The sequence below is a fragment of the Engraulis encrasicolus genome, chromosome 12 (genome assembly GCF_034702125.1).
Source record: "Engraulis encrasicolus isolate BLACKSEA-1 chromosome 12, IST_EnEncr_1.0, whole genome shotgun sequence".
NCBI classification, from domain to species: Eukaryota; Metazoa; Chordata; class Actinopteri; order Clupeiformes; family Engraulidae; genus Engraulis; species Engraulis encrasicolus.
The window spans coordinates 48,556,762-48,582,939 of record NC_085868.1 but is presented as its reverse complement, the minus strand read 5'-3'; the positions used below and the strand labels follow the sequence as shown (position 1 = coordinate 48,582,939).

The 26,178-nt window shown below is 44.7% G+C and overlaps 1 protein-coding gene across 1 annotated transcript; it reads right to left on the bottom strand.

Annotated features, from left to right (window-relative positions):
- Positions 1 to 2,722: 2,722 nt before the first annotated feature.
- mdm1 (Mdm1 nuclear protein) lies at positions 2,723 to 23,046 on the bottom strand. Its single transcript, XM_063212773.1, has 8 exons — positions 22,721 to 23,046; positions 18,699 to 18,892; positions 18,314 to 18,497; positions 15,030 to 15,148; positions 11,525 to 11,634; positions 10,831 to 11,074; positions 4,963 to 5,031; positions 2,723 to 3,577 (listed from the first exon to the last, which is right to left on the bottom strand). The coding sequence occupies exons 3-8, from the start codon at positions 18,463 to 18,465 to the stop codon at positions 3,462 to 3,464; spliced, it is 810 nt and encodes a 269-aa protein (XP_063068843.1). The 5' UTR covers positions 18,466 to 18,497; positions 18,699 to 18,892; positions 22,721 to 23,046; the 3' UTR covers positions 2,723 to 3,461.
- Positions 23,047 to 26,178: the final 3,132 nt, after the last annotated feature.

Below are 26,178 nucleotides of genomic sequence, written 5' to 3'. Positions count from 1 at the left end.
CTACTGTACCTATCTGCCCATTTCTTGGCAGAGTGTGTGACATAACAGGACATGCAATACTGTCTATGCGCACACAGGGCAAATTCCCTGAGGTCTTCCACACACACAGACATACTCCTCCCCTCTCCACTTCCTCCTGCTCCTCCTTCTCTGGGGACAGAAGGCTGTGCTAGGAGGAAGACGACATGTTTGTGTGTACCGTATGGGCAAGCGGGAGAACGTGCTGGGGTGGGGGTGGGTGGCCGCAGTGCTGGGGTGTTGAGACGTGTGTGTGTGTGTGTGTGTGTGTCTCTGTTCGGGGAAATTGTGTCATAGCTCCTGTCTGTGTGACCCAGGGGGTTGAGGTGTGTGCGTGCGTGCGTGCGTGTGTGCATGTGTTTGTGTTAACAGGGCTGTCGAATTATGGGAATAGGACTGTACAACCAGTTGAGTCATATGCATCAGATATATACGGTAAATGTAGGCCCACTGTACATAAAAAGGCAGCTCACGTAGTGCAGATGGCTGGATACAGACAGAAGGATGGAGAGACTTATGCATGGATGGAGGGATACAAGGATCTCACAAGATGAATGAATAAATGGATGGAACTAAAGGTGGATGGATAAATAGATGGAAGATGCAGAGCTGTGAGAACCTTATGTGTCATGACAGTGTTATACAGTAAGTGTTTTCAAGTGTTTCATTGGCATTCATGTTCACACAATAATATTGAGATGATGTTTTGATAATAATTAACATGTTATTTTTATTATTACTAATATCAATCAATCAATAGGATTTTAACAGAAAGCAGAAATATTGAAATCGATGAGTATGGAATCTTGAAGGCTGACATTGCAGAGTCATGGTAGGCTGCATATGGCCTGTGGCAATAATTTCAATGTCACATTCTAGTCTGTCTGGCTATGAAAGGTAGCCTGGGAGAATAGCCGACTGTTGACTCCGTCAATCAGTCTGGCAAAAGCCATGAGGAATCCGTCTCCGTGGACGATGGGAGATGGTCTGATCCAAACTCAAGTTCCAAACTCAAATTAAAACCCATATTGTGCTGTCTTAGCATGCCTGTTACGTTATAGCGTCGCAAAAGCATACAAATAACAACAAAACGAAAGTGTGAATATAGTTACCTTAACCAATCAGTAACGGAGCTGGCGGGTGAGTTCTACGTCACCACTCTCAACTGTTTGCTGATTGGCAAAACACTGAGAGAACCGAGCTCGAGGCTTTTGCCAGACGATGTGCGGAGCCAAAATCTTTGGGTGGAGTACAGAGGATGGCGTCGCGAGGCTAATTAATGGTAGCCTCGCGAGCCATCCTACGTACTTCCGCCAAAGGATTGGCTCCACTACGGTAGTCTGGCCGTGCTTCTCTGTGGAGTGCCTGGAGCAGTAGGATTTTGATCGCAACGCCCTACACTCACTGGCCACTTCATTAGGCACACCTATCCAACTGCTCATTGAAGCAACTTTCTAATAAACCAATCACATGGTTGCAATTCAATGCCTTTGGGAACGTAGACACGGTCAAGACTACCTGCTGCAGTTCAAACCAAGCAAAGGTGATTTAAGTGACTTTGAATGTGGCATGGTTTTGGTCCCAATCATGGTTTGATTAATTCAGAAACTGTCGATCTACTCAACCATCTCTAGGGTTAACAAAGAACAGTCAAAAAGGAGAAAATATCCAGTGCGCAGCAGTTCTGTGGACAATCATGCCTTGTTGATGCCAGAGGTCAGAGGAGAATGGCCAGACTGGTTTGAGCTGAAGACAAGCCCTCTATGGCATGTTGACTCTATGGTGTGTGTGTGTGTACTCCACTTAACCCTGTACTAATGTACTTTAAAAAAAAAAACCTTACTTGGCATCTGCACTTGTTGTTGTGTATATTTCCTGTGCACTTTGCATCTGCAAGTGCTGACTAGGATTACGGTATGTTCTCAATTGGAAGTCGCTTTGGTTAAAAAGTGTCTGCCAAATGCAATGTAACAATGCAAAAACGCACAAGTTTTTAAGTGACAGCCAGGTTAGGTTAGAGTCGTGCTATTGGTGCTTGTAGCCAGGGGGTAGCAGCAATTTCTGGGCCCCGCATACGACCATCTCCAATTATCATCTACATCTCCCATGCGTATATATCTGCATACATATCTGATTCTGTGAAAGTGAGGCTATGGTGACTCAGTCTCACTTTATCCACTCATTACAACACACCTGGGGTGAGTTTCTCAAAAGGGAAGTTGTTAGCCTGTTAGCAACTTTGGTAGTTGCCAATGGGAAAATGCATTGAAAGCAACAAAGTAGCTAATGTAGTAAGCAACTTTGTTTTTGAGAAATGCACCCCTGGCTTGTAGAAGTCTTTTATTCCATTAAGACATGCATTCAACATAATGATGAGAAACCATCTTCTGTGTGTGTCATTTTTCCCGGAGAAGAGACATATCAGACACACCCCACACTACGCTCACAAGGAAATGGATGTACATAAAGTCTGTTTCCCAGAGCAGGATAAGAGAAATCGCGTGTGCGAGAGAGAGAGAGAGAGAGAGAGAGAGAGAGAGAGAAAGAGAGAAAGGGGAGGGAGAGGTTACTGTCTGCTTGCACACACAGATCACACTCGCTCATACCTGCACGCACACACACACACACACACACACACACACACACACACACACACACACACACACACACACACACACACACAACAAGGCAGACAGGATTTTTGATTATTCAAAAATTTCAAGCTTTATTTATTTAGGCATATTCCACAAATAACCCATCACCCAATACAGCATTATCTGGCCTGAACAGAACACATGGAGGGACACTAGTTGAGGCCGGTTTTGCCTTTTTAGGCACAGACAAATATGCAACATTTACAAATTTACATAATCAGTATTGTATTTCTTACATTTGTTCACTGAAATCCATTTAAATATCAAGTGCAAGTCTACAAGTATTAAAAGTCTTCAACAAGACTGACTCCAGTAGAAAAATTACTAAAATAAAATATGTATATTATTAAAATCTATTTTACATTTTAGTGTCAAGTATACTATTCCTCAGTAAAACATAATTTATTTAATTACTTAATGCAAAGTTTTATGAAAACGTATTCAAGCAAATACAGTATTTGTACCTGTGCCAAGGACAAGGAGAGTTCCAAAACTTCACTGGTGAGTGCCCCAGTCTAGATGTGCTGACCTATGAGGCCCTGTAAACTTCACTAAGTACATCGCTCCTCTACCGCCTGCCCCAACACACACACACACACACACACACACACACACACACACACACACACACACACACACACAAACACAGTGAAAATAGACGTGTGCGCGCGCACGCACACACACACGCAAACACACACACACACACACACACACACGCAAACACACGCACGCACACACACACGCAAACACACACACGCAAACACACACGCACACAAACACACGTTACAGCTAGCTTTTGCCCCAGAAGTCGTCCTTCCTCTTGATTGCACGGCCTAGCACGTGGGTAGCCATGGAGCAGGATTCTGCAGAGCGGGCTGAAATCTGAGACATGCGCTCCTCCTCGCCTGTTCAGGGGAGAGAGAGAGAGAGAGAGAGAGAAAGGGGAGGGAGAGGTTACTGTCTGCTTGCACACACAGATCACACTCGCTCACACATGCACGTGCGCGCGCACACACACACACACACACACACACACACACACACACATCCATCTTATCAGCATAGCTATTAAGGTCAGAAAACACGCACACACACTCTATTACCAAGGCATCATTTTTTGCAGGCTACAGAGCATATAGTACACCCACTAGTCATAACAAGCATACACACATACATGCAGCGGTGTGTATTCTTTAATTCTTGAATTTGACCAAATTTCATTGCATTTTTTGGGCCGCCCTCCAAGCTACAACATGGTTCACTGTAGTGACAGGCAACCTGCATTCAGGGGCTGTGATTCAGTGCCACAAACTCCAAATGACCTGGTATTACCTGTCCAAATGCACTAATTGGACAGGTTAACCCATTGATGCTGGATGCTGCATAGCACAACATTGACTCAAGTATGATGCAACATTCAGGCTCATTAGATTTTAAAAAAATGTTTTATCAAACATGTATGGTATGTTAAAGCTGAATGAACATACTCTTAATCATGCTTTAAAATACAATTTCTTATTTATTTCATTTTTTATGTGCTTCAAATGCTGGGATATTTAGGTTTTCATAGACTGAGCACCTTTTCCCAAGAAATGGCTCGGGCATTTCGCAGGCATTTTTTGCAGGTGCTTCAGGTATGAATGAGTTAAACTGGGTCTTTTGGAATGTGGCACTGGACTGTGGCTTCTGGATCCAAGCTGCCTATCATCAGTGCATGCAGGCCCCCTGAGTCATCCTGCTTTTACAGGAACCCTACACCCCCCTCCCCACTCCACCTAATCAGTAGCCCTGCATGCATGCAAGTCAGCAAAGGTATGCAAAAACACTAGAATATATCGTGCTTTGCACACTACCAACCACGGATAACCACAAATCACGACACACAAATCACACACATGCATGAATCGGACATGTAGATAGATCATCAAAGAGAAAAGCAAGGGGGATGCATTAGGCTTCGCAGACTACAAACTAGTTCGTTAGTACAGTCTATCGAATTGTCATAGTGCCCATACACACATTAATGCATGCATCCATGGATAGGAATACATTGCATGAAAGTTGTATCATACTGTGTCACAACGGCTGCAGGATGGACTTTCTTGTTTTGCTTTTTATTTTCCCAATTAGCTTCCGCACATAGTAAGTGCAAGTGATTCCATCTCTCCATCAATGTGATTGCACAGCACACCAAGAGCACAGCATACAGCACATAACACGATAGCACACAGCGCATAACACGATAGCACTAGCTACTGGCTACTAGCGAAGAGCCGAGTGACTTGTTTACCCTCGTCGGACACGGCCGTTTCACTCGTGGGATACACAAAGAGCCACGGTCGAAGAAGGCCCAAGTTACCTTTGGGGGGAGGAAAAATACCAAGTTGGATGTTGAGCAAACATTAAATGCAAAAACAAAAAACATTCACATGAAAGAATATGACTGTGGACACCAACTGACAAGTAGTGAAGTGTCCCAAATCCACAGATAGCTGCATCCTCAATTCCTAAAGAAACCTCTACACATGTTGAAAGTTCACCAAATGTTAACGAAAATGAAACAGTGAATAATAATTCATAAACTGCAACAGTGAATAATATTGTTATATTGATATACTCATTTTAATTGGATAACGGAAAAGATAATGCACCTTCAAAATTTCGCCCTGGGATCAATAAATGATACTCTACACACACAGAAATTGTCTGAAATACCTGCTATAGCTGTGAGGAAAAGAATAAACTGCGGTACAATAGTAGAGCTAAATATTCATATCCTAAACCAGTCTGATGAGGTTATGTCAGTCTCTAGACTGATGAGACATTAGGCAGACAGAGTATTGCTGACACCAAACTGACAGGAAGTGTACGTCTAGACGATGCCAATCGATTAAAGGTCAGTGTGGATACAGTATAGAGAAGCAGAGCAAGTTTCACTCATGAGGAATCAGAACAGCTAGACGCCCGAACACCTCGCTTGGCATGCAATACGACAAACTCCAAACAGGGCCAAGGAGTGTGTGTGTGTGTGTGTGTGTCTGTTAAATTTCCTTCGGATCAAGAACGCATCTCCACTTAACTGCTGTACTATAATTTACTGTAGCAACGACAATAACTAACCAAGACATCTGTTATTGGCAGACTGTGCACTGTAATTCATGCTGCCCATTAACAAATGTTACCTCTTTCACAAATACTTACCACAACCATCAAATTCTAAGTATTCACTGGGAAAATTGCACTTTTCATACATGAAAACGGTGACTCTTCTCCATGTCTGCCAATTTGAATATCAAGAAATAGACATTTTTAGCTGAACAACTTACTGTACTTTGGTCATACTAGTAAATATTAGTTTATTGATCTTTTTATGACCATTTATGTAGTAAATAAAAAAAATGGCAATGGGCATCTTAGTTTAAATGAGCAGCATAGCTGAAATACCTACTCTGGCCTCACTCCTACACGGGGCACCTTTAAGTCTATCTGCTATAATGACTATATATGTTACTATATATAAGACATGCCTTTGCCCTCATGTCACGCGACAGGAGTGTCCTAGAACACCAGTCATTGTTAAGACCATCCTTTAAACATCCTTTAATGCTTTATGTGGGGATTTCTAAGGAAGGTGCATCATGTTTTCTGCACCCAATACAGGTCCACAATACAGTATGAGGCTTGCAGGGATGGGGAGAATGGAATACGCCTGTACTTTGGCCCATAAGCTAACAACAGCAAGTACAACAAGTAAAAAGGTCAAATTAGTTTTTTTGTTGCTTGAACTGTTGCCTACAGACTCTTTTGACTAAGATGACCTGCATGAATGAGACTGTATGGTGGTTTCTGTATTTGAGTAAACGTTTGTAAAAAATAAAATGATTTGCTGACTTATTTTGTGTCCCACAGCTGTGATGATCAGAACCAAAGGTCAATACACCTCAAGACCTCCTAACACAACACCTCAAGACCTCGTCATTATACAGTTGTCTTTACACACATAGACACACAGGTCATACAAATTGCTAACCATTAATACATCAATAAATGAGCCATTATTAACAATACTTCAATATTACAAAATGTCCAATGAACTTAAATGCAGCTGCAGTTAAACACAGTGGCATTTCACATTGATAGTTATGTTGTGTATCTTATTGGGTATGCGTGTGTGTGTCTGTCTGTGTGTATGTTGTTCTGTGCTTGGGTGTGTGCATGACACAAGATGCATGTTCCTGACTGTAAGCACAGCGCGAAGAATCTTCCGTGATGATAAACTACCCGAGATCGTTTCCTGGAAACTTGTCCATCGCACTTACCACCGCAACATCGCTTTTTGTCCTGTCGTTATGTAATGCTAAATAATGTTGACTTATTTCCTTGTGAAATGAGAATGGGGTTTTGCAATGCGGTGCCTCCGGGAATTGGGTGCTGCCAATCTGATATTGTTGTAAGTGTGGACTGAATGACCCGAGATATCCAATACACATCACGCACGCCTGATCAGATATTTCTGTCTGTCTGTCTGTCTGTCTGTCTGTTCTGTGCACCATACATTAGTTTTGAATGCGTTTGTGCATGTGTGTGTATGCGTGTGCATGTGTGTGTGTGTGTACTGTACATGTGTGTGTGTGTTTGTGCATGTAAGTGTGTGTGTGTGTGTGTGCGCGTGTGCATGTGCGTGCGTGCATGTACATGTGTGTGTCTATGTGTGTGTGTGGGCAGCATGTGTGTACGTACATATACACCTGTGTGTGTGTGTGCGTGTGCGTGCGTGCGTGCTCGCGTGCGTGTGTGGGCATGTGCATGTGTGTGCATGTGCTGCACGTGTGTGTGTGTGTGTGTGTGTGTGTGTGTGTGTGTGTGTGTGTGTGTGTGTGTGTGTGTGTGTGTGTGTGTGTGTGTGTCTGTGTCTGTGTCTGTGTGTGTGCATGTGTGTGTGTGTGCATGTGCATGTGTGTGCATGTGCTGCACGTGTGTGTGTATGCATGTGTTTGTGTATGTGTGCATGCACAGCATGTTGATTCAGCTGTCCCAATGATCCTACAGTATTGAATGCATCCTCAGCAAACAAGCATGCATGCACTGTGTTGCAGTGCGTGTGTGTGTGTGTGTGTGTGTGTGTGTGTGTGTGTGTGTGTGTGTGTGTGTGTGTGATCATGACTTCAAGGGGGAAATACAACAGAGAGGGATGGGATGCACTGACCTACATTAGGGTCTGCCAGTCACCACACACACACACACACACACACACACACACACACACACACACACACACACACACACACACACACACACACACACACACACACACACACACACCTCAATCCTCCACTGCTGTCGGTAACTTGATCTTACCTTTTTTTCTCTTTTACGGTAAGCCCATTGTCACTCTTGCATTTCCTACTTGAACCTCTGTCTCCCCCTCTCTATCTCTCTCTCTCTCTCTCTCTCTCTCTCTCTCTCTCTCTCTCTCTCTCTCTCTCTCTCTCTCTCTCTCTCTCTGTCTGTTCCCCTCTCTCCCTCCCTCTCTCTTGTTGAGGTTTTGAGGAAATGCGATGCTGCTATTACCTCCTTGTTGGCTTTTTAACCACTGAAGATCACCTGCAGACCTCTGAATGCCTGAGTGCCGTCTTTGAAAGCACACACTCAGCATAATACTGCAGTAGCATTCACCTTCAGTGATGGGCAAAATGGGTTCATTAGTTAGAAATCCAGTGCCACATCTTCCAGATTACCTTATTTTACCTGTCCAGGTGATCATTCAACCATCTAGTCGCTTCAGAGATTCTATATATAGAGATATGCCAATGTAATAGGTTTCTATGGGCACCTAACATGACCAGGTTCCGGTCTGCCTAAAGAGGCGTGTCATAATGCTCCTAGCATTGAATAGAACAGTCCTCAGGTCTGCCTAGGTCTGCCTAAGGGGGGCCATAATAGAACCAGGAAACAATGGGCCAATGGAACCTCTCTCTCTCTACTCTCTCTGGTCGCTTGGCTGAAATGGACAGGTGAAGCAAAATTGTTTGGAATATGTGGCACTGGATTGTAACTAATGAATCCATTTTCTCCATCACATTTGTCATCCCATGCCACTGACATGCCAATGGCCATTTGTCATTTGATTGCCATGTGTTTGTGTAACGGATGACAACTAGCAGAGTTTGGCTTTAGAACGTTGGTAAACCTCCCTCCCGAGGCCTCGTGCAGATGTCGGCCTAGACCTTTAGCTCAGTGCTGTCGAACGCGTGCTCCCATGCCAGAGGGTTGCGAGTTCGAGCTCCAAGTGGCACATTGTGCAGGAAGGCCTAATTACATTTGCAGCAATGCAGCTCAAAGTGCCGAAATGCAGTATGCACACAGTGGACGTCATTATGCGGATTACACTGTAAAAGAGCTTCCCTGCATAACAAAACAAACTGGTAGACTTCACACTAATGTCTACTTATAACGCACTAATAACACTTAGTAAATAATGAACAAATGATGAACAAAACATTAACAAATGTAAATGTATTCCGTAATTGTGCCTCAGAACAGGGGTTTCAAACAGTGGTCTGTAGCTGTTTATCCGGAGTGGTCTGTGACTTGCTATGCATTTTAACTACTATTAGAGTGATATTAACTACGTTTTGAGTCCAACGACTTCAAGAGGTGGTAGATGGGTCAGAATCGACATGACTAAAAGGTGCTATGAGAAAAAAAAACCGCAAAATGCATTGGAAAAGACGCATGCAGCCAGCCAGGAAAAACTTTCCCCCTTAAAGATCATCATAGTTGCTGCTGTGCCGTAGAGGAAACAAGTGAAAGGTGAGGTCACCAATGTGTGTCAAGCAAACTGACTCAGAGAGAGAGAGAGAGAGAGAGAGAGAGAGAGAGAGAGAGAGAGAGAGAGAGAGAGAGCAGTTCTGAGTGGAAATGGAAGTCGGCCAAGGGTGGGCTGATGGGGAAATGGATGGACATACAGTAGCAACGGATGCACGTTGAGTTCACTGGAGTTGTTTCCTATAATATTGCTGCATGAGCATTAGCACGTAGCTTTCAATTATTTCAGTTGCGGTGGGAAGCATTATGAGACTTGCTGTGTCAAACGGCAAACTGTGGTCAGCGGTAATGAAATGAGGATGATGCTGAGTAGTCGTGCATGGCTGCAGGTTTCCTGCCCTATTTTCACGTCAAGTACTCCTAACCTAGCCTAGCGGATACTAGCCTAGCAAACAATGATATGGACGTGTCATGATATGAGCTGCCGATAAAATGTGATTTTTATAGACAACTGAGAAGAAAGTAAAGGTCCGCAGCACTGTTGAATGCTCCCAAAATATTTATTCGCACAAATATGTGCGAATAAATATTTTGGGAGCATTCAACAGTGCTGCGGACCTTTACTTTCTTCTCAGTTATCTTACGTTTGGTCCAGCACCTGTGCCACTGATGTGCGCGCATTCTTTGACTTTTTGCATTTTTATGGACAACTCATATAATGACATGTCCATTGTTCGCTAGGCTAGTAAAAAGTAGTATATTTTTCCTAACACTCAACTTTGTGTTTCTAACGTCCAATCAAAATGTTTGGCCAAAAACTCAACCGTTATCTGAAACAGAGATGGACTGTAGGCCCTACTGTTTCGTAAAAACGCTTTCTAAGTGCAATAAAGAAAATACATCAAACAGAAACTAACCATTCCATTTTTGCTAGAACTGGGTCCCTGAGCGCAATACATACATACAGTGATGTGACTGACCGGACCAATGGAATGTACCATGTGCTTTAACTCTGGGTTCATGGTTGTAGAACAGATAGGTGTTTGACAGAGAGTGATCTCTCAAACGGATTTGTGGTGCACTATGCCATGATGCAGATATTTGTAAAAATTGAAATAAATCGTATTTTGCCATACTTCTGATTTCCTGATTTGCTGAGAGAAATACATAGCTAGGCAACACAGAAATGGGCAGTATCATTGTGTTGGAACCCTGGGTTCCTGAGAGCAATGCATAGATCCCAGTTAGCAACACAGAGATGGACCATACTATTGTGTTGGAACACTGGACCGGCAGTGGTAGGTAGGTAGGCGAAAACAGAGCTGGGCCTGAAACTGAAAATCTGTACACGAGACCCATTCATAAGACACATTACAGAGCTAGACCATACCATTGTGTTGGAACTCTGGATTCCTGAGCGATCCGTGTATGCGATTGGCGGTGGCGCAGGGAGAATCCCAATCCTGGGCGCTGGAGGCTCGTCTCCGGGACGACCTGCGTGCCGGTGACCTCTTTCTTTGGGGTTCCTTGGCCATGATCCCACTGTCGACCCAAACATCATCACGGAGGGGCAAGGGGTCTAGGGTCCTCATGCCGGCTGTAGGGGGGCTACAGGCTAGCCTGGCCTCATCAACCTGAGACACATAAAAATATTCATTTTAACAAATGCATAATACTTACTGTATCTCATGTTGATGCTGTGCTATGTGTGTGTTTGTGTGTGGTCAGGGGGTGTGTTTCTCTCGACAGCGTCGTTGCTAACTAAGCAACTTACAGCACTAAGCAACTTACGTCGTTGCTAACTGAGCAACTTACGTCGTTGCTAACTAAGCAACCTATTTGGTTGGAATGCAATTTCCCATTGCCAACCTACTATGTTGATAAGTGGTGAGAAGGATCAAAAGTAAAGAAAACTAAGACCACACGGAAATAGATACTACATAATGCTTTGCTGATAGATGATTGAAGAGAGGGTGTGTGTGTGTGTGTGTGTGTGTGTGTGTGTGTGTGTGTGTGTGTGTGTGTGTGTGTGTGTGTGTGTGTGTGTGTGTGTGTGTGTGTGTGTGTGTGTGTGTGTGTGTCACCTTGGGCGGCAGGGGTGCAGGGGGTCTGTGGGGGGAGCGGGGTTTCCTTAGGGGAGAGGGACTCAGGGGCACGGGGGCCTTCAACCGCGTAGGGGACACCAGAAGGGCTCCTGGAAAACACACAGGCACACGTGCACATGCATGCATAAACACAGACACACACACAAGCAAACACACACGCACACACACACAAGCAAAATAAAGATACACTTATTGCACGAATAAAGAATAAATAATCGAATCTAATTTTATGAAACAGATAGACAGCAGACACATACTGTACATCTAACCCCAGCTATGTTAGGACAGACACAGTGATACACTAACAGTGTACAATGAGACTGGGGAAATATTACAATGCTTGTGTGAGAGTGTCGGGAATCGAACCAGAAACCCTACAAGCCCAGCTCATCTTCCACTATCCCGTGCTTGCCGAGGCTGCGCATGACAGACGCAGTGAGACAGACAGGCAGAGTAATACAGCCGTAGTAAGCCCAGGTTGGCTGGCCTGGCCTCAGCTCTACGCTTGGCCTCACACACCTTGCATGGCAACGCGCCGAAACGGTGACTAAGGCCTCAGTCAAGGTGCAAGAGCTGAGTGTGTGTGTGTGTCTGTGCGTGTGTGTGTGTGTGTGTGTGTGTGTGTGTGTGTGTGTGTGTGTGTGTGTGCGTGTGTGTGTGTGCCAGTTGAGAGTGGTGGAGAGGATACAGGTATGAGGTAATACAATTGGCATTCGGAAGTTCACAAGTTCGGAAGTTCAGTCATGCACACAAACATGTTGTCAGTGATCTGCAAGCAGAAACGCTAATAGGGTAACACTTTGGTCAATCTCTTTTGCATATAGAGCTAGACAATGTTTTTGCACACAACTGTCGGTAACATTTTACTTGACACCGTCGTCATACGTATGACATAACTGTCATTACAATGTCATAATGCATGTGTCATAAACATGATGTCAATATCATAAACATGTTATGACCGTCATTAAGTGAAATTCGTTTATGGTGAAGACAGGCCAAACAATGTCAACTTTTCATGACCACAAAACGTGTATGACATTGACATTATGTTTATGGCTCGTTCATGACTGTGTCATGACACTGTACGTCTATACGTATGACGCTGCCGGCGTCAAGTGAAGTATGCATTAGCACAGGTGTCACCAACGTCACCAGGTAGCCCTCCAGGAGCTTCTGAGGTGCCCACCAAGGATGTTATTAAAGAGTGACGACTACCAGATTTTTCTTTTCTTAATTTAAATAAATATTAATAATAAATATGTATTGTTTATAACCTATAAGTAAATTATCATTTAATAATAGTGTGATTTGAGAATGATGCCAAGAGATCAGTAGAGGATTTTGAACTAAAGTAGCCCGCGGGTAGCCCTTGGTTGCCCTCAGACCCAGAAAGGTTGGGGACCCCTGCATTAGAAGAACATGAATGTGTACAAAGTTTTGTAAACTATGAGGGGTAACGGCAGAGATTCTTTAAGTATATACAGATATGCCATTGTAATAGGTTGCTATGGGCAGCTAACGTGACCAGGTTCCGGTCTGCCTAAAGGCGCGTGTCACAATGCTCCTAGCATTGAATAGAACAGTCCTTGGGTCTGCCTAGGTCTGCCTAAAGGGGGATTTCACCCCCCTCCCCCTTGCAATAATAGAACCCGGAAACAATGGGCCAATGGAACCTCTCTCTCTCTACTCTCTCTGGTAACGGTCTCACTTGAGGTGCATAACTATGTCACGGGTGGGCACACTAGCTGAGGGCCAAATGCAGCCCTACGCTCCGTTTCACGCAGCCTGCAATTAAAGTAAACACTTCACTTGACGTCGTCTACATAAGGGTGCCATGTAACAGTCATATGAATGACATGAAACATGTCAGAAACACTAATGGCACATCATTGATGCTTATGACTGCTGTCATTATGTGTCAATCGACTTTTGAAATGTCTAGTTGACATCGTTTTGGGTGTGATGACATTCCAAAAACCAATGACACATTGTGACAATAGTCATACACATCAATACTGTGTCATTGATGTTCCTGACAAGTGTAATATTGTTCTTATGACACCCTTTATATGTAGGCCATGTCAAGTAAAGTGGCCTGTTTTTACATTATCCTTACATTACATATACAGTGCCCAGTAAGGTTTCAAGAATTAGTGTATCATGTTCATCAAACAGTGTATCTTACGAAACAGCCTGCACACGTTTTCAGATGTAAAATTAATTCTCTCTTTCACTAGAAACAGGCACATCGCATTTTGTGTTGGCTACTTGGAATCCTCGTATTGCGATATGCGGCTGTACTTTGACGCAGCCTGGCTGATGGAGTTTTACTTTGACGCAGCCTGGCTGATAGAGTTTTACTTTGACGCAGCCTGGCTGATGGAGTTTTCGGGCACTGCGTGACGCAGCCTGACAGAGTTTTGGGGAGAGTGAGTGACAGACCCCCTTCATAGTGACAGAATAAGAGGGAAATTACGTCAGTCTAATCATGACCTTGAAGGAAATGGATGTTGTGGTGCGTGTGTGTGTGTGTGTGTGTGTGTGTGTGTGTGTGTGTGTGTGTGTGTGTGAGAGAGAGAGAGAGAGAGAGAGAGAGAGAGAGAGAGAGAGAGAGAGAGAGAGAGAGAGAGAGAGAGAGAGAGAGAGAGAGAGAGAGAGAGAGAGAGAGAGAGAGAGCGTGCATGTCTGTGTGTGTGTGTGCATATGCATGTATCTGTGGGGAATTTGATTTGCAGCATGGTGCTCCTGCTGAATCTAGGACAGTGGCCTATGACAGCACTCTTTACCGCCTGCAAGCTCACCTCACCTCTCCACGCACTTGCGCTACATCTGCACCCAGTCATGTCATCAAGATTGCCTTAGTGCATATTGCCATCGATATTACTTTCAGATACCTTATACCAATCAAAGCCTTATGTTAAACTCCTAGCATAGATGTATTATGTTTCTATTGTAACAGAATTCTAAATTCCATAGATTCCACAAGTTCAATCTGCTTGCGGTCTTCTCATCAACGTCACTTCATTGCATATTGCCCTCAATATTGTTAACAGTTTTTAAGAGGAGGAGGTGCGCTCACATTCGATTATAAACCATAAAGACTACGTTTAAGTTTTAGGGAATATAATTGGGTAGCATCACCCACAGATAGATGATTTAGCCTGAGTTGATACCGTTAACATCAACAATTATTCATACAATCTATAACCTGTTGATATATTTTTAATAAGGAAATTGCATTCAGAATTTCTCATCTTGTCTTCCTTGGCTTGAATGGACCTGACAGAACTCAGTATATATCAACTAGGTTGAAAAGTGTTTTCACAGCTCAAAACAATGAGAAGCTCCTCTTGCTTCCTTTCTAGGTCTACGTAATGGTCATTCTAATTTCAAAGCACTGAGCACTTCTTCAAAATTCCAGACAGACAGACAGATAGACAGACAGACCCACAGACAGAGTGTTAGTGTTAGTGTTGGTTACCCGTGGTGGGGGTGGTGCGGTCGTGGTGGGTCCTCTGGGCCTGGGAGAGGGCCCTCATAATGGGGGTGGCCCTCCTGCCCCGATCCTTAGCGCTGCTGCCCGCCTCTGAACCCTGCTCTCTGCATAGGGACAGAGAAAAATATAGATTTATTTCATCCGTTTGCATATTTTGATCCCGTTTGCACTGCATGAAATCACCACAGGTGGTGCGTTACAGAAAATATTGACGCTAGATAGGTAAAGCTCAAAGAACTTGATCTAATGGTGTAACCCAACGGCCCAGAGAGATGTTTACAAAAATATCCATATACAGTACGTGTAAACAGGGTTTATATTTCCTGCAGTAGTGCATCACCCTCTGAAGCATCAACAGGAGAGGACAAACTGAAGCAAGTAATGGAAGATTAAGATGTGAAAAATCTGAAATTGACAGTATTGATAATATCAATATTGGTGTGCCAACTTGACTTTGCCTTATCTTCTAATCTAGACTCTGTTGGTCGTTGAGTGAGAGTGAGAGTTGGCGTGGGGCTGTGTGGGTGTGTCCGGGGGGCCAATAGTGAAAGAAAGAGTGAGACTGAGACAGAGAGGGCGTAATAGAGAGAGAAAGAGAGAGAGAGAGAGAGAGAGAGAGAGAGCAGGAGGAAGAGTGAAAGAGGCAGGCAGAGACAATGACTTGCAGGATAAATGTACACCGACATGCTTGACCGAGAAAGCCCGTGTTACACATTAGCTGAGTAGGTTAGGCAGTAATGAGAGAGAGAGAGGGAGAAAGAGAGAAAGACAGAGAGAGAGAGAGAGGGAGAAAGACAGAGAGGGAGAAAGAGAGAGAGAGAGAGAGGGAGAGAGAAATGACAGAGACAGAGAAACCGAAAGACAGAGAGAGCAACAGGTGATGCAGTCAGGTATCTGGTGGCTGCCTGCAGTGACCACACACTGATGTAAGTCAGCAATCTGTCAACTTGTCGGCCTGAGCTGATCACATGACTACATCGGTGTGGTCATCCAAGAGAGAGAGCCAGTGGAGTGGCCATGATGTACAGTGGCCTATCTGGTCTGAGTACATCGACAGAGGAGAGGGAAAGCCACCTAGTCAGGTATCTGAATCGGCTTTGGCACCTATGCCCTGTCTGACGACACTGGCAAGATAGAGAGAGAGAGAGAGAGAGAGAGGGGGGAGGGAAGGAGAGAGAGGGGGAGAGAGACAGACAGCGGAATAGGTGTAATCGGGTATCTGTTGTTCCTGCGTGCCCTGTCTGACGACACCCTGACATTGCAGAGAGAGAGATAGAGTGAGAGAGAGAGGGAAGGAGAGAGAGAGTGGGAGAGCGACGGAGAGGGTGAGGGAGAGAGAGAGAGCGAAAGAGTTGTAACTATCTGTTGTCGTGGCTGTGTGCCCTGTCTGACGACGCTGGCACGACACTGGCACGTTAGCCAGCTGAGCTCAGTGCCCGGTGACATCACAGGGAGGCCAAGTCAGTCAGTTACAAGCCAACAAGCTTGCCTGGCAGAAAGACTGGGCTGGCAGGAGTCCTGTGTGTGTGTGTGTGTGTGTGTGTGTGTGTGTGTGTGTGTGTGTGTGTGTGTGTGTGTGTGTGTGTGTGTGTGTGTTTGTGTGTGGCGTGTGCAGGCACATGCACACATAGGGCCTTAGGGGGCTTTGAGCACCTGCCCTCCCTGCCACAGATGAAAAAGTGCCCCCGCAAGAATTTGGTGCCCTACGCCAGCGGTCCCCAACCACCGGGTCGCGGACCGGTGCCGGTCCGTGGACTATTTGATACCGGGCCGCACGACATAAGGTTTTTTTTTTTTTTTTTAATCCAGAAGACATGCCTTTGTTATGAACTGCAGTGCAGAACTTATCTCAAATATAACTTTTAGTATCGCCATATTAATATTTGCATTAGCCTAGACGTAGCACAAGTAGGCTATTTTAATTTTCAATAACAAGCAAACTTTTCTTTGTGCCGTCCAATCAGTTGAATGTCAAATGCGCCAGACGCATGCTCCGAGGCCGCGCCCACTTTACATTTCAATGCTGCCATGCAAAGTGGATGGTGGACGTTTTGGAGTGTTGGCTGTCTTCTCCGGGCGGCTCTTTCTTTTTAAGGCTTTTGAACGTTGCGAAGCAAACTTTTGGGAGCTATTTTAGAAATCCACTTCTATCATTTGTTGCTATTGTATTTCAGTTTTGTGACAACAACGCTATGTTTTACGAACGTAATTGAGTTGCGAGACATGTTTTGTGGTTGCAACTAATAATGACCAACACTTGTTTCAGGAGCTCCTGAAAGTCAGCGTTAGCAGAAAATCAAGCGATGACATGCAACCTTTTGCCGTTTTAAAAAATATTGCACATAAAACCACAGGCACTCGAACCGCGGTAGAATCAAACGCTGGTTATGCAGCAGTCCACACAAACGCGACGCGAGGGCACGAGCTGCTAGTGGCAAACTTCAGCGGTATCATCTCCAGCATCCAACTATTCCCCGTGTCGTGTGTTCGAGAAAACAATGACGACTGCTTGTTGGAAACGGTTGACCTTGAATTAATAGAAGCGCCACTTAACCAGGAGACCTATAACCCAGTCATAAATAGCCCTGAATTTCACTGCGCAAAATGCCCTCAATGAAAATGAACATGGCCAGAGCAGAGAACGCATAGGGCCTATTCTCGCATGGTGAAAAATAGTAGCAGTATGTAGTAGCCTAGTTTTGGGTGATCTCCCTTGCACCACTAGCTCTATGACCAAGAATGGCTCCACAAATTAGTGGGGTAATTGTCAGTTTAATAGTCAAATACTAAATTTTACACATTTTGAATGGAATGAAGGAAAAGGATTAGGCCTTATTTTTAGACCCTATTGATACTATTGATACTATTATTATTAGTCCTATTAATAATAACAATGATAACTAATAGGCCTAGTAATAATAGTGTGGTGATAATAATAATATTTATTATTATTATTATTATTATTATTATTATTATTATTATTATTATAAGGCGTTACTGCATGTCCGCGAAAAAAAAAAATGGGACTCAAACCGGTCCCTGGTGGTAAAAAGGTTGGGGAACCCTGCCCTACGCCCTTGGAGTAACAAGCATGGGCGGAGTTACCAAGAGTTATGATGCACGACTAGCGTGTGAAAAAATAATGAATGTTATAAAATAAAATATCATCAAATATAATTTCGGGTTAATAAGGCTTTTATGACCTTGTGTTTCATATAGCCTGAAGGTCTTTTTGTCTCCCCCCCATTTACACACACATTCTCACTCACCCTTCTCCTCCCATTCCTCCTCCGTCTCCCTCTCTCTCTCCATTCTCTCGCTCCTCCACCACCTCCTCCTCCTCCTCCACCTCCTCTACCAGCTCCAGGTCTTGCCCGCGGCCGTGTCCTGTCCTCCTGTCGTCCTCTGCACGCTCCTCCATCACCGTGGTGATGGTTGGCTCAGACGCTGGCTCTGCTATACAGTCACAAAACAATGTCATTTTATCCCAACATTGAGTAGGATTCATTCAATTGAGTACAATTAATAAGAATTCATTTAAAATGTTACACTGACCAAAGAGTAACATTAACTCTATTTTCGGAGTAGGAACAAATGTTGAAACTGGATTAATTTCAGCTCTTTAAGAGTTATATTAACACTGGTATTTGTCACCGTGTGCTGTCTCTGCGTCCTTCCTCCTCCTATGGTGGGGGTGGGGGTGCCCCTCTCCTCGAGGTGCCCAGGCCTGTTTGGTGGGAGTCGTGATGCCCACTGCTGCAGGGGCGTCAGAGGCAGCTCGCCCCCTGGTGGAAGAATGGCACGGTGATGCTCGGGCAGATGACGCACTGCCCACCCCACTGCCGACCCTAAAATAAAATATATAAGAAAAAATAAGATGCACAGCCATTCCTAATAGTTAGGGAGTTTGTGTTTGGATCAAAGGACAAAGTTTAAATCCCACTCCTTTCCTCTACTGTATGGTAAGGCCAATAACCAATAGCCTGTACCCAAATAATGATAGATGTACCGATGACAACGATAAGTCATACCTAAATAATAATAAGTGTGGTTTTCTACCCACATATAGTGAAAGCACTTTGGACTCGGACTCGCCCTGCCCCAACCCCCATGCCCCCCCTCCCACCCCCCCCCCACCACCCCCCATGCCCCAACCCCCATGCCCCCTCACATGGACTCACTCATCAACATTGACTCTGTAATTTCAACTGTATTCTCAAATCTGTGAGTAGTTCAAGTTGCACCTCATTAAAAACACGGACCAAATACTGCCCCGTTTTCAAATCGATGCTGACTAATACAAGGGTAGTTTGTTTGAGCAATAACATTACATGTAGTAGTTGGCTGGAATTCTCATTTTAACCATCACTTGCTCACTTGCCCTTTTGGGTGACCTACATGAGGGCAATCCAGAAAGTCAAGTGGAAAATGAAGAGTGACAAAAATATAAATCAGAGCGGAACTGGCCTGGCCTCAGCCCATAGCCTGAAGAAAGAGGAAAGTATTGTTTAAGCTAGCTGTAGTCACACACACACGCTCACACACGCACACACACGCTCACACACACACACACACGCTCACACACACACACGCTCACACACACACACACACACACACACACACACACACACACACACACACACACACACACACACACACACACACACACACACACACACACACACACACACACACACACGCACGCACGCACGCACACACATCGTAAAGTAAACTCTGCAGTTCCCCTTTCCACCTGAACTTCACTATAATCTACATACGTCGTTCACACAGTTATGAATGCTTTTGTTTCTTTTTCCTTGCCAGAGGACCGCCCTCGAGGTGTGTGTAGCCAGCAGGTGTTTCCACTAGAACAGCGGTTCCCAAACTTTTTCCCCCTGTGCAGCCCCTTGTACTTTTCAATAAGCCTATGCAAATATTTTGGTGTGCTGATGGCCACTCAAGTAAGGATTCATTGCACATTATGCAAAGTCGTTTTGGGGAATCCTCTTTTCCAATAGTATAGGAGTTAAACTACACTTCAGATGGACCCTTTCAGCATACAACTCACCATAAAATTATAAACTGCTTAATGTTGATTAATGCTGGATAAAAACTCACATTTCCATCATTGCTCTATTCAGCTCGTGCACCCCCTTATGGTAGGCCACGCACCCCCAGGGGTGCACGCACCCCTGTTTGGGAAACCCTGCACTAGAACATCCTACACCTGACCTGTTCCACAACATTCACCGCCGGCCGCTGCTCCTGATCGGCCAGTTGGGTCTTTCCCACCTTAAAAACCCCTTAAGACGCGGTATTATAAATGAGCTGTTACCAGAATGGCAATGACCAAGTTGTAATGTATTACTAAAGGCCCTGTGCACTGTCATTGCAGTGTAGTACTATAGTAGTTAACTTTCAATGTCTATTACAGCGTGCCACAGGATGTACGGCGTGCATTAAGGGGCTACACACTGCTGTGTCCACTGGAATTCTACACTGGACAAATAATCATTACAGCAAATGAGGAAATTACAAATGACCACACAATTATCTTCATGTCTGTTTTGTTGTTATTAACAGTCAGGACCACAAATAGGGTTGAATTTTAGATTCCTAGCGGCTAATGTACAGCATGCATGTTGACAAAGCCACTGTCAAAACTAGTGCCCTGTGGCTGAAAACTACTCTATGTAAGGTACGTGTGTGTAGGTGGTGAAATACACCAATGTACCATGAATGGGATTGCATTCCCATGGGCGCCCAGGTTTGAGCCTGGGGTCATCCCCCAAGTTCCAACCCTGCCCCATCTCTAACTCCCACCCTCATCCTGTCACGGTCTTCACTGTGCTGTATAGTATGTAATCAAGCCTAAAAAGCACTTGCAAAATACTTAAAAAAAAAAAAAAAAATCTTTTCTATGTACGTATCTTTGAGGGAAATAAAAAATAACTTCATTAAAAAAGACCAACACGTGTGCTTGTAAAACCTTAACTATAACCTTCGTCCTAATACCTAATGCAAGTCAGAACATTCACACCACGTAAATCAGAGATTCTTTAAGTATAGAGATATGCCAACATAATAGGTTGCTATGGGCACCTAAAGTGACCAGGTTCCGGTCTGCCTAAAGGGGTGTGTCATAATGCTCCTAGCATTGAATAGAACAGTCCTCAGGTCTGCCTAGGTCTGCCTAAAGGGGGATTTCCCCCCCAATAATAGAACCAGGAAGCAATGGGCCAATGGAACCTCTCTCTCTCTACTCTCTCTCACATCAATCATGTTGTTCAGATGTGTAAATGGAACATTTCAGGCATATCCTGTAGTTTCCTTTGCAGAAGTGGTTGTTAACATTCATTTGAAATCATTTGAACTGAACTGAATGACATGGAAAGCACACTACAGTACTGTACTGTACACACAACACTGCAGCCATATGCTTTTGTGACGTTTTTGAAAACGTCAGATCCACGGGTTTCCCATCGTTCGAGGCCAAAGTTTACACCTGTATGCTGCCCGTGCTGCATATACTTCGCAAATACTGTACATCGCGCGTGTGCCTACAGTGGAAGTTCAAACAATGACTTCCTGTGTAATTATTAGCCTTGTAAAAAGATATGATGTGTGGGGTTTTACACAGCAATAATACCATCAGGCCATGTGGCAATGTTTACTAACATCTCTCACCCAATGACCTCAGACCCACTGGGAATGTGTGTGTGTGTGTGTGTGTGTGTGTGTGTGTGTGTGTGTGTGTGTGTGTGTGTGTGTGTGTGTGTGTGTGTGTGTGTGTGTACTGTTTATTTATAACTTGGCCTCTATGATGGACACTGGCTATGTGCGTGCAAGTGTACGTGCGCGTGCGCGTGTGTGCGTGCGTGTGTATGTCCCCTCCCGCATGTGTGCATGTGTGTGTATCTGTATAACAACTTTCACCCAATCACCTCTGTGTCATGTTTGAGCCCTGCACTTCTCATCTGTGCTCATCTGTGCTCCTTTTTCACACACTCCTCAGATGTGGCTGCTGCTGATGGCCAGATTACAGGAGATAAGATCTACACACCTCAAACATACACATACCGTACTAGTACTGTGGTTTGGCTGTGTGTGTATGAAGCGCTATATTACATACAGTTAGCGGATTGCTCACTCTCACTTTCTCATACACTCTGTCTCTCACACACACACCGTGTGTGGGTGCACGTGCGTCTCTGCGTGTGCGCTGTGTGCCTGTGTGTGTGTGTGTATGTATGTATGTATGTATGTATGTCTGTATGTATGTATGCATGTATGTATGTGTGTGTGTGTGTGTGTGTGTGTGTGTGTGTGTGTGTGTGTGTGTGTGTGTGTGTGTGTGTGTACTGTGTGTGTGTGTGTGTGTGTGTGTGTGTGTGTGTGTGTGTGTGTGTGTGTGTGTGTGGGTGTGTGTGTGCACATGCGTGCGTGGTGTCTCTGACCTGGCCAAGTCCAGGGCCTCTATGATGGGTCCCTGTGTGTGTGTATCTGCGTCTGCGTGTGTGTGTGTGCATGTGTGTGCATGTGTGTGTGTGTGTGTGTGTGTGTGTGTGTGTGTGTGTGTGTGTGTGTGTGTGTGTGTGTGCGTGTGTGTATGTGTGCGTGTGCAGGTGCGTGCGTGCGTGTGTTTGTGTGTTTGTGTGTGCCATGGCGTCACTAACCTGGCCAGGTCGAGGGCCTCTATGATGGGGCTTGTGACTCCGTTGCGGCTGCCCTGTCCGGAGGGGCCGGAGCCTTCCGTGGATGATGATGAGGAGGCGGAGGCGTGGCCTGAGGAGGCCTCCGAGCCCTCCCACAGGTGGTTCTGCTCCGACAGGATCTGGTTGAAGTGCTGCCGGGAGAAGTGGGTGCCCCACGCACGCCGCCCGTACTGCTGGGCCTTCTCCCTCAACTCACGCACCTGACACACACACACACACACACAGACAGGTACACACGCACACACAGGTGCACACACACACAGGTACACACACACACACACACACACACACACACACACAGACAGGTACACACGCACACACAGGTGCACACACACACAGGTACACACACACACACACACACACACAGGTACACACGCACACACAGACAGGTACACACGCACACACAGGTGCACACACACACAGGTACACACACACACACACACACACACCCACAGGTACAAACGCACACACACAGGTACACACACACACACACAGGTGCACACACACACAGGTACACACACAGACACACACACACACAGGTACACACACACCCACAGGTACACTCACAGGTACAAACGCACACACACAGGTACACACACACACACACACACGCACGCACGCACGCACGCACGCACGCACGCACGCAAGCACACACACACACACAAGTAGTACATTAGTGATTAGTAGAACAAGCATATTGATAATGAAAGCACACAGATGGAAACATGCACCCACTCACATACACAACTTTGAAGGGAAGTACACAAACCGCATCGATATTGATGCGTGTACATGATAACACAGACAAAAACACAACCAGACAGACAGACACATAGACAGACAGACAGACAGACAGGCACACAAACACACACACACACACACACACACACACACACACACACACACACACACACACACACACACACACACACACACACACACACACACACACACAAACACACACACACACACACACGCACAGCCAAACAAAAACACAACAGACATTAGAAAGGTCAATAGTGCAAAAGTGCAGGACTCCCACACTCGACTCTTTACAGCTCTTTAATGTCTGCACAGACGGTACGAATGCTGCGGTGTAAACGAGGCACATTCACATCAGATCAGAAACACTGGAAATGAAAGACATGGGTGCCAAAAGCAGGGAATAGGCGATGGAGATGCGTGGGGCTGTACATTATGTTGCATGTGTCTGCTCTAAGTGTCATATGTGCTTCCCACACCGTGAATTACAAAGGTTCCTCGAGGAACTATCAGTTCAGTTGTCATTGATGAGGAAGCCCTTAAGGTCCTCTGATGAACATATGCAGTAGATGCTCCACAGCAACAAAGATTATCTTTCTAGTTTCAAGTAAAAAAAAACATCTAGTCAATCTCAATTTAAAAATAACCTAATAACTAGTACTTTTGAACTAGAACTTTTAGACTATTATAGACTTGTTTTAAGACATTTGCCAGTGGGGCAAGTAGTTAAAAAAATTTGACCAAGATGGGTGGTGACTTTAACTTAAGATTGACTAGATGCTTTTTCTTGAAACTAGAAAAATAAGCTTCCTAAGATTTACATTTGTTGCAGCGTTGGAAGAACCCCCAAGTTTTTCTCTGAGGTAGGGCTGCACAATCAATCGTAATTAATCGAAATCATGATTTTTGCAAAGATGATTTTACAAATGAAAACTGCGATTTAATTGTGATCGCACTGTAGCACAATATAGTGACCTGCCTTCAGGTGTTCTTGAAGTTGATGTTGACAGGCTGGTGTGTCTGGCTAGAAATTAAGAACAGTGACCCCTAAATGTTCTTTGAGGAATCTTGGGGCTCTTCCAAGAACTCCTAGGTTCTTCAGAGAACTTTTGGGCACCCCCACTAACCTTGAATTTTTTACAGTGTATGACTCAGACTGACACTAACCAGTCTATTACACTACTATCAGTCAGAGTCAGCTATATTAGCCAAGTAAACTGACAAGAACAAAGAATTTGACTCTGCCAGATGTCATCTCTCTCTATATACTGTACATACAACAATACTGTATCCACTCACTCACACGGTCACCCATTATGGCTCCTTTCAGCCCCTAGTGGTCAAATTTGGGAACTGCCATGCTTTAAGCACTGGTACCAGTGAAGAACACTTCAAACTTGATACAGTGCACACAGACATACATAGAGGATCGACTGAGCTTTTGTACATATTGTGGTGTTGTAAATATTGAATGTTTAAATAGTTTAAATATATTTTACAAATATGCCACACCTACACTGTAGAAGCCTTCTACAGTGTAGGTGTGGCATATTTGTAAAATATATTTAAATATATTAAAAGGTGCATTTAATCTCATTGTACTCATATTGAGTGACAATATTCTGAAATATTGAGTGACAAATGTGTTTGAAAATGGACAATTCTGACACAATGATGACACACTATCAAAATAACAAAATATCTCCTCTGAGGGTCTTTTATGACAAAAGTAGACAGCCAGACTACAAAAAGTGAAGCAACAATGTGTTAAAATCCTGCTACCAGTTACAATCCTATTATGTTTTGCTACATTAATAATAATAAGGAATCCCCGTCAAATCAAGCTTAGCTTCTTCTATGCGACAGCAGAGTCTGTTCTCCTCTATGGCAGTGCATGCTGGACCCTGAAGCCAACAATAGAGTAATCCCTTGATTGGTGCAACACCAGGATGCTGCGTGCAGTGCTTAACTAACATCAGCGATAGTGCACATGTAACCAACGAAATTCTGTACGAAGGAATACCAAGGGTGAGCGAGAAAATTGCTGTAAGGAGAACGAGACTTGCAGGACACTGCCGAAGGCACCAAGAACTGCCAGCCAGCACACTGGTGCTGTGGGAACCGTCGCATGGGTGCCGGTGTCCTGTCCTGTCTACATGAGCTCCCCGTCGAGATGTGATCCTTTTCGCTACAGAGCATGCGCACGCATGCACACACCCTCGCGGCGGTTTTCGCGGGTGATTGCCCATCGAATGGTGCTACCGCAGTTTACAAACTCGAGATGGCAATAAGGACCATGCATCTGAGCAAGTGGCGCTATAATTGTCGTATTCCATTCAGTTTGTCCGGGCTCAACCCAACTGGTAGATGGCCATATTTCTGTGTTCAGTCGAATAAATATCCTGAAATGAGAGAAGTCGTCAGCCTCCTTCCTACGCATCGCACAGCAGCACTCTGCTGATCAAAACTCATCAAGCAGCATATTGAAATTGGCAGTATACTACTGGTTCGGAAATTGCATAGACTCTCGTATGGGTTAAGTAGCCCAAGGCTGGTTTGGTACAATAATAAGAAATGCACTGGTGGGGATGTTTTGAAAATATGATTCCGGTCATTAAAAGAGGTGTTGCCCATAAATTGTTGCCCTTAAATCTGCC

Excerpts from the sequence above, each read along its gene's own strand:
- mdm1 (XM_063212773.1), bottom strand. The coding sequence starts at position 18,465 with ATGGAGGAGCGTGCAGAGGACGACAGGAGGACAGGACACGGCCGCGGG. Across the intron at positions 15,149-18,313 it reads GGAGGAATGGGAGGAGAAGG|AGAGCAGGGTTCAGAGGCGG; the intron begins GTGAGTGAGAAT and ends GTCCCTATGCAG. Across the intron at positions 11,075-11,524 it reads CTGCACCCCTGCCGCCCAAG|GTTGATGAGGCCAGGCTAGC; the intron begins GTGACACACACA and ends TATGTGTCTCAG.